Below are 9,895 nucleotides of genomic sequence, written 5' to 3'. Positions count from 1 at the left end.
TTTTTTTTCTATTCTAAGAGAAGAGATGAGACGAGGGTAAAACTGGAATTCTCAGATTGACTGACAGGAAAACGTAGAGATTCTGACGATGGACTAACGGCGATGGCAAATAAGCACTAGAATTCGTTTGTGTCTGGTATATGAGCACTAGAGCTTTGTTCGATGGCAAATGAGCAATTGATGCTTGTCTCAGTGGTATAGAAGCCATTTTCTCTAGATATTTCGTTCATGTAAATAGATTTTCAAACTTGCGACCTACATAAATTATATGGATGCGTATATATATGTAGCACTTATTCCACCGATGCGCTTCACGGATGAACCACCTGGGCCACGAGACTTCGCGTGCTCCTACATGCATACTCTCAACGTCTTCTCGGTCAAACTTGCTGGACTACATAGGGATTTGGCATGGCCACTCCATGTGTTCAGCATCGTCGCCGCACGCGACACTCTGGATCACAATCGCAATATCATCTTGCATCGCACCAGGGATAACCGCCAAATCATCCATCAGGAGGTTTGTGTTCGAATTCGTTGCTCCCCACAAGATTCTTCTAGTACATCTTCATCTTGTAATCTCTCTGGCTAACAAGCAATATGCTCATGTTCTGTGTGAATCATATAAGTAACTTTGAGGCCAAACTGCACCATAGTTTTCTAAGTTGACTCAAGTTTGCATTTGAGTATGATCTTTGGTGCATCTCTGGTGTCACTATGGTGCACGTTTTCAGGTATAGAGGAGTTTTATGGAACAGTAGTGCGTGGCATATGCATGCACATTTTCACCCTTCATTTATTATATGTTTAAACTGGTTCTATAGATCGAAAGGGTCCTGAAGATTTAACATGCTTCAAGATCAAACTCAAATTCATGTCGAATTCTGTGCCCCATTGGTCATTTTTGTGTGGCCAGCATATTTCTAATTACCATTGTTCTATTTAGTTTCACTTGATATACGTCTCATATTTTATTTTAACTTTTACGGGGACTTGTCACGTCTTCTCATTAATTATTAAGGAGGAACTATATATCAGCATTACTCAGTTAACTAATCATTGTGTGCATGCAGGATCCCTACCTAGAATTGACAGGTCCTATCCGTGGTATCGTGGTGATTGATCCTGTGAAATTTGAGGTTGTGCTGAAAGTGAAGGGCTCCACTGAATCCGAGGACAAAGATTTAAGCTTTCTGGTTGTGCGGTACTTTAGTAACGGCGGTGAAAGTCGGTCACTTGTGATCAACAAAATCAGGACTAACAAGCTTAGCACACTAGAGTTGACATTCGGCCACATTGTTCGCTCTGTGGAGGCCGCGATTAGTGTGAGAGTGATTGGCGGTTCATGGCCAGATGGGTTTCGAGGTGTATTTACAGCTACCACTGGCAGCATAAATCACATGAAGTTCTCGTTGCTTTCTTCTAGAAACTGTAAGTTTCCTGTCAAGTCTGATGGAATGATCTTGCTATCACGATGTGTTGTTTGTGTTGAACTCGATGGAGAACTCATGGTTTCCATCATGGCACAACATGAAGACGAGGAGAAAGTTGTTGATCAGAGTGATGATAACGTTTTTACACCTAAGAAAGCTGGTAGAAGCCATAATATCCTCAAGATTGGGTCGTGCAAGATGGAAGTCACTGTGGCCTGCTCTGTTTTCTCGGATCGTATACTTGTTCGTGACGAATGGGTTGGTGCTCGGCATCTGTGATCATATTTTTCTCGATCGTTGATTAGTTCTTGGTATTATCGAGTGTGTATTTGTGTTTACAATGCCATGTAATTAATTTCGGCTCGTTCGTTTGAAGTCTTGAGCTTGAACTTCCTTTTGTAGCTCCGCTCACAAGGACTTCTTTTGCGCTTTCTACTGACTAATGATCATGATATTTTAGTTTTAATGCCTGTAAGCACAAATCTCTATTATTAAAGGGCATTTTTTCGTCATTGTCGTGGTGATGATTCGACCTCCCCTCGCACGTCTCTGCACGATTTTTTTGCTTTGAGACGTAGTCTGCCTGGGTTGCCGCTCGATTGTGTCGCTTGGCGCGTGTGTGGTGACATCGGCATATGTTCCTTTGCGGCCTTTATTCTTCTGTGATCATATTGACTCTTCGTACGTCCTTTGGGAAGGCTCGCTGCCCTGTGTTGTGGGGCTGCTGGTCTTGGTGAACCACAGGGGCTGGAAGTGTTTCATCGTTGACTGCGACATCACCTCCGCCAGTCCCTGATAAGTTGTTTGTTGAGCTGGCATTCCCTTGTGGAGTGTTGAGCTTTGTGGGTCCCATAACTGTGGTATAGGCATGGTCCCCTCAATTTCAAACTGCCAAAACATCTTATATTCAGAAACGGAGGTAGTAACAATTAACCTAAGCCGCAACGCTTATTCCCTCGATGCGTTTCACGGATGAACCACTTGCTCCTACATGCATACTCTAAACGTCTTCTCGGTCAACTTGCCGAAGTACATCGGGATTTGATATGGCCATTGCATGTGTTCGGCATCGTCGCCGCACGCAACACTGGATCACAATCGCAATTCCATCTTCCATTGCAACAGGGATAACTGGCAAATCATCTACCGGGAGTATTGTGTTTCAATTCGTTGCTTCTCACAGATTATTTCCGCATCGATATGTACTTATATGAATACTGCTTTTTTACCCAATCTTCAGCTTGTAATATTTTTGGCTAACAGACCATATGCTCATGTTCATTGTGAAGCATATAAACATCTAATTAACCTGTAGGCCAAACTGCACCATAGTTCTCTGAGTTCACTAAAGTTTGCATTTGAGTGTAATCTTGGTGCATCTCTGGTGTCACTATAGTGCACATTTTCAAGTATAGAGGAGTTTTATGGAAGAGTAGTGCATGGCATATGCATGCACATTTTTACTCTTCACTTATTATATGTTTAAACTGGTTCTCCATATCTAAAGGGTTTGGAAGATTTAACATGCTTGAAGATCAAACTCAAATTCATGTCGAATTATGTTCCCCATGGGTCATTTTTGGGTGGCCAACATATTTCTATTGCCATTGTTCTAGTTACTTTCACTTGATATATGTCTTATATTTTATTTTAACTTTTGCGAGGACTTACATAAGTCTTCTTAATAGGGAGGACCTATATATCATAATTACTCAGTTAACTAATCAATGTGTGATGTAGGATCCCTACCTAGAATTGATAGGTCCTGTCTGTGGTATCGTGGTGATTGATCCTACAAAAATTGAGGTCGTACTGGAAGTGGAGGACTCCACCGAAGCCGAGGACAAAGATTTAAGCTTTCTAGTTGTGCGGTACATTTGCGACGATAGTGAAAGTCAGTCACATGTGATCAACAAAAATCAGGACTAGCAAGCTTAGCAGACTAGAGTTGACATTTCGTCACATTGTTCGCTCGGTGGAGGCGATTAGTGTGAGAGTGATTGGCGGGTCACGGCAAGATGGTTTTGAGGTGTACTTGCCGCTAGAACTGCCAGCATAAATCACATGAAGGTCACAATGCTTGCTTTTAGAAACAGTAAGTTTCCTGTCGAGACCGATGGAATGATCTTGTTGTCACACCCTGTTGTTTGCATCGAACTCGATTGAGAGCTCGGGGTTTCCGTCATGGCACGACATGAAGATGGAGAAAGCTGTTGAGCAAAGCGATGATAATGTTTTTACACCTAAGAAAGCCGGTAGAAGCCATGACCTATGATATCCTCAAGATTGGATCATGCAAGATGGAAGTCACCGTGGCCTGGTCCGTTTTCTAGGATCATGGCGGATGGGCTGGTGCTAGCAGGAGCTCACCCTCGGGCATCTGTGATCATATTTTTTTCGATTGATGATTAGTTGTTGGCTCTATAGAGTATGTATTTGTGTTTGCAATGCCATGTAATCGATCCCGGTTTGTTTGAATTGGTGCTTTGTCCTGACTAATGATCATGATATTTTAGTTTTGATGCATGCAAGCACAAATTAACATAGTGTGCGTGTTTTTTAGGATTAACATTACCGCTTTATTTAACTATTATAGCTAGGAATATCATCCGAAATTACATCTAAAATGAAGTCCGCGGGAACCCCTCCCAAACATTACAAAGTTCGTCCCCAACACCAACTTTAGGTAGCTTATGCGCGACAACATTAGCGGAACGACGAGTCCATTCAACCGTGAAGCTCATAAATGTATTAAGCATCTCCTTGAGCACTTGAATCCATGGTCCAATGGCAGCCATGTTCTTCTTCGGGTCTTACAACATATGAACAACGAACTTGTTATCTAGCTCAGCTTGGACTCTTTCAATCCCTCTCGCCATAGCAAGCTACACAGGTCTCTTGCAGGCAAGGATCTCAACCGTTTTCGGGTCACAATGATGCTGAAACACCTGACACACACCGGCCATGAAGGCCCATTGTGATCCCGCAATACAGCACCTCCACCTCCCCTATCTTTGAACTTTGACACCGCATCACTAGAGTTGATCTTAACCCACCCCTCAGCTAGTGGTAGCCATCTCTGGACTATCACATTTTTCTCGTGGAGCGTCTTTGGTTCATGAACATTTCGCCACTCCTGCATATGAGCATACACGCCTTCTGTTGGGGATATTCCCCATGACCAAGACCCGGCTCATGCCGGTAAGTCATCTCTGGACTTAGGCCGCCCTGAGACTTAAGTCATCTCTGGACTTAGGCCGCCCTGAGACTTAAGTCATCTCTGGGCTTAAGCCGCCCTGAGACTTAAGTCATCTCTGGGCTTAAGGCGCCCTGAGAATTAAGTCATTGATACGTCTCCAACGTATCTATAATTTCTTATTGTTCCATGATGTATTATCATTTTTGGATGTTTTACAATCATTTTATAGCAACTTTATATCATTTTTTGTTGGGGAACGTAGTAATTTCAAAAAATTTCCTACGCACACGCAAGATCATGGTGATGCATAGCAACGAGAGGGGAGAGTGTCGTCCATGTACCCTCATAGACCGTTAAGCGAAAGCGTTATGACAACGCGGTTGATGTAGTCATACGTCTTCACAATCGACCGATCCTTAGTACCGAACGTACGGCACCTCCGCGTTCAGCACACGTTCAGCTCGGTGATGTCCCGCGAACTCACGATCCAGTAGAGCTCGAAGGAGAGTTTCATCAGCACGACGGCGTTGTGACGATGTTGATGAAGCTACCGACGCAGGGCTTCGCCTAAGCACCGCTACGATATGACCGAGGTGGATTATGGTGGAGGGGGGCACCGCACACGGCTAAAAGATCAATGATCAATTGTTGTGTCTATGGGGTGCCCCCTGCCCCCGTATATAAAGGAGAAAGGGGGAGGCGGCCGGCCAAGGAGGAGGGCGCACCAAGGGGGGAGTCCTACTCCCACCGGGAGTAGGACTCCTCCTTTCCAAGTAGGAGTAGGAGAAGGGGGAAGGAGGAGGTGGAGAGAAGGAAGGAGAGGGGGGCCGCCGCCCCCTTCCCTTGTCGGCTGGGGCATGTTGGGGAACGTAGTAATATCAAAAAAATTCTACGCACACGCAAGATTATGGTGATGCATAGCAACGAGAGGGGTGAGTGTTGTCCACGTACCCTCGTAGACCGAAAGCGGAAGCGTTAGCACAACGCGGTTGATGTAGTCGTACGTCTTCACGATCCGACCGATCAAGTACCGAACGCACGACACCTCCGAGTTCAGCACACTTCAACTCGATGACACCCCTCGAACTCCGATCCAGCTGAGCTTTGAGGGAGAGTTCCGTCAGCACGATGGCGTGGTGACGATGATGATGTTCTACCGACGCAGGGCTTCGCCTAAGCACTGCTACGATATTATCGAGGTGGATTATGGTGGAGGGGGGCACCGCACACGGCTAAGAGATCAAGAGATCAATTGTTGTGTCTTTGGGGTGCCCCCTGCCCTCGTATATAAAGGAGCAAGGGGGGAGGCGGCCGGCCTAGGAGGAGGGCGCGCCAAGGGGGGAGTCCTACTCCCACCGGGAGTAGGACTCCTCCTTTCCTTGTTGGAGTAGGAGAAGGGAAGGGAGAAGGAGAAGGAAGGAAGGGGGCGCCCCCCCTCCCTAGTCCAATTCGGACTAGTCCATGGGGAGGGGTGCGGCCACCCTTTGGGGCCTTTCTCTCCTTTCCCGTATGGCCCATTAAGGCCCAATACGAATTCCCGTAACTCTCCCGTACTCTGAAAAATACCCGAATCACTCGGAACCTTTTCGATGTCCGAATATAGTCGTCCAATATATCGATCTTTACGTCTCGACCATTTCGAGCCTCCTCGTCATGTCTCTGATCTCATCCGGGACTCCGAACTCCTTCGGTATATCAAAACACATAAACTCATAATATAACCGTCATCTAACTTTAAGCGTGCGGACCCTACGGGTTCGAGAACTATGTAGACATGACCGAGACACGTCTCCGGTCAATAACCAATAGTGGAACCTGGATGCTCATATTGGCTCCCACATATTCTACGAAGATCTTTATCGATCAAACCGCATAACAACATACGTTGTTCCCTTTGTCATCGGTATGTTACTTGCCCGAGATTCGATCGTCGGTATCTCAATACCTAGTTCAATCTCGTTACTGGCAAGTCTCTTTACTCGTTCCGTAATACATCATCCCGCAACTAACTCATTAGTTGCAATGCTGGCAAGGCTTTAAGTGATGTGCATTACCAAGTGAGCCCAGAGATACCTCTCCGACAATCGGAGTGACAAATCCTAATCTCGAAATACGCCAACCCAACAAGTACCTTCGGAGACACCTGTAGAGCACCTTTATAATCACCCAGTTACGTTGTGACGTTTGGTAGCACACAAAGTGTTCCTCCGGTAAACGGGAGTTGCATAATCTCATAGTCATAGGAACATGTATAAGTCATGAAGAAAGCAATAGCAACATACTAAACGATCGCGTGCTAAGCTAACGGAATGGGTCAAGTCAATCACATCATTCTCCTAATGATGTGATCCCGTTAATCAAATGACAACTCATGTCAATGGCTAGGAAACATAACCATCTTTGATCAACGAGCTAGTCAAGTAGAGGCATACTAGTGACACTCTGTTTGTCTATGTATTCACACATGTATCATGTTTCTGGTTAATACAATTCTAGCATGAATAATAAAAATTTATCATGATATAAGGAAATAAATAATAACTTTATTATTGCCTCTAGGGCATATTTTCTTCAGTCTCCCACTTGCACTAGAGTCAATAATCTAGTTCACATCACCATGTGATTTAATACCAATAGTTCACATCACCATGTGATTAACACCCATAGTTCACATCATCATGTGACCAACACCCAAAGGGTTTACTAGAGTCAATAATCTAGTTCACATCGCTATGTGATTAACACCCAAAGAGTATTAAGGTGTGATCATGTTTTTCTTGTGAGAGAAGTTTAGTCAACGGGTCTGCCATATTCAGATCCGTATGTATTTTGCAAATTTCTATGTCAACAATGCTCTGCACAGAGCTACTTTAGCTAATTGCTCCCACGATCAATATGTATCTAGATCGAGACTTAGAGTCATCCAGATCGGTGTCAAAGCTTGCATCGACGTAACTCTTTACGATGAACCTTTGTCACCTCCATAATCAAGAAACATATCCTTATTCCACTAAGGATAATTTTGACCAATGTCCAGTGATCTACTCCTAGATCACTATTGTGCTCCCTTGCCAAACTCAGGGCAGGGTATACAATAGGTCTGGTACACAGCATGGCATACTTTATAGAACCTATGGCTGAGGCATAGGGAATGACTTTTCATTCTCTCTCTATCTTCTGCCGTGGTCGGTTTTTGAGTCTTACTCAACTTCACACCTTGCAACACAGGCAAGAACTCTTTCTTTGACTGTTCCATTTTGAACTACTTCAAAATCTTGTCAAGGTACATACTCATTGAAAATCTTATCAAGCGTCTTGATCTATCTCTATAGATCTTGATGCTCAATATGTAAGCAGCTTCACCGAGGTCTTTCTTTGAAGAACTCCTTTCAAATACTCCTTTATGCTTTCCAAAAAATTCTACATCATTTCTGATCAACAATATGTCATTTACATATACTTTATCAGGAAGGCTGTAGTGCTCCCACTCACTTTCTTGTAAATACAGGCTTCACCGTAAGTCTGTATAAAACTATATGCTTTGATCAACTTATCAAAGCGTATATTCCAACTCCGAGATGCTTGCACCAGTCCATAGATGGATCGCTGGAGCTTGCACACTTTGTTAGCATCCTTTGGATCGATAAAACCTTCAGGTTGCATCATATACAACTCTTCTTCCAGAAATCCATTCAGGAATGCAGTCTTTACATCCATTTGCCAGATTTCATAAAATGTGGCAATTTGCTAACATGATTCGGACAGACTTAAGCATCGCTACGAGTGAGAAGATCTCATCGTTGTCAACTCCTTGAACTTTGTCAAAACCTTTTTCGACAAGTCTAGCTTTGTAGATAGTAACACTACTATCAGCGTCCGTCTTCCTCCTGAAGATCCATTTATTTTCTATGGCTTGCCGATCATCGGGCAAGTCAACCAAAGTCCACACTTTGTTCTCATACATGGATCCCATCTCAGATTTCATGGCTTCAAGCCATTTTGCGGAATCTGGGCTCATCATCGCTTCCTCATAGTTCGTAGGTTCATCATGGTCAAGTAACATGAGCTCCAGAACAGGATTACCGTACCACTCTGGTGCAGATCTCACTCTGGTTTACCTACGAGGTTCGGTAGTAATTTGATCTGAAGTTACATGATCATCATCATTAGCTTCCTTATTAATTGGTGTAGTAGTCACAGGAACATATTTCTGTGATGACCTACTTTCCAATAAGGGAGCAGATACAGTTACCTCATCAAGTTCTACTTTCCTCCCACTCACTTCTTTTGAGAGAAACTCCTTCTCTACAAAGGATCCATTCTCAGCAATGAATATCTTGCCTTCGGATCTGTGATAGAAGGTGTACCCAACATTTTCTTTTGGGTATCCTATGAATACGCACTTCTCCGATTTGGGTTTGAGCTTATCAGGTTGAAACTTTTTCACATAAGCATTGCAACCTCAAACTTTAAGAAACGACAGCTTAGGTTTCTTGCCAAACCATAGTTTGTCGTCTCAACGGATTTAGATGGTGCCCTATTTAACGTGAATGCAACTGTCTCTAATGCATAACCCCAAAACTATAGTGATAAATCGGTAAGAAACATCATAGATTGCACTATATCCAATAAAGTACGGTTATGACGTTCGGACACACCATTATGCTGTGGTGTTCCAAGTGGCACGAATTTGTGAAACTAGTCCACATTGTTTTAATTGAAGACCAAACTCGTAACTCAAATATTTGTCTCCGCGATCAGATCGTAGAAAACCTTATTTTCTTATCACGATGATTTTCCACTTCACTCTGAAATTCTTTGAACTTTTCAAATGTTTCAGACTTATGTTTCATCAAGTAGATATACCCATATCTGCTCAAATCATCTGTGAAGGTTAGAAAATAACGATACCCGCCGCGAGCCTCAACACTCATCGGATCGCATACATCAGTATGTATTATTTCCAATAAGTCAGTTGCTCGCTCCATTGTTCCGGAGAACGGAGTCTTAGTCATCTTGCCCATAAGGCATGGTTCGCAAGCATCAAGTGATTCATAATCAAGTGATTCCGAAAGCCCATCAGCATGGAGTTTCTTCATGCGCTTTACACCAATATGACCTAAACGGCAGTGCCACAAATAAGTTGCACTATCATTATTAACTTTGCATCTTTTGGCTTCAATATTATGAATATGTGTATCACTACGATCGAGATCCAACGAACCATTTTCATTGGGTGTGTAACCATATAAGGTTTTATTCA

The 9,895-nt window shown here is 43.5% G+C and overlaps 1 protein-coding gene across 1 annotated transcript in view; it reads left to right on the top strand.

Annotated features, from left to right (window-relative positions):
- The window catches only part of LOC123169384 (uncharacterized), a 6,423-nt gene extending 4,478 nt beyond the window's left edge, over window positions 1–1,945 (top strand). Inside the window, exons 2-3 of the mRNA XM_044587222.1 lie at window positions 291–520; window positions 1,074–1,945. Of these exons, the coding sequence (XP_044443157.1) occupies window positions 291–520; window positions 1,074–1,712 (869 nt within the window). The 3' untranslated portion in view covers window positions 1,713–1,945. The remainder of the gene's footprint in view (window positions 1–290; window positions 521–1,073) is intronic.
- The last annotated feature ends 7,950 nt before the right edge of the window (window positions 1,946–9,895 follow it).

This window comes from Triticum aestivum, chromosome 7D (genome assembly GCF_018294505.1).
Source record: "Triticum aestivum cultivar Chinese Spring chromosome 7D, IWGSC CS RefSeq v2.1, whole genome shotgun sequence".
Lineage (NCBI taxonomy): Eukaryota > Viridiplantae > Streptophyta > Magnoliopsida > Poales > Poaceae > Triticum > Triticum aestivum.
The sequence above is the reverse complement of the archived record's forward strand: the minus strand, read 5'-3'. Positions and strand labels throughout refer to the sequence as shown.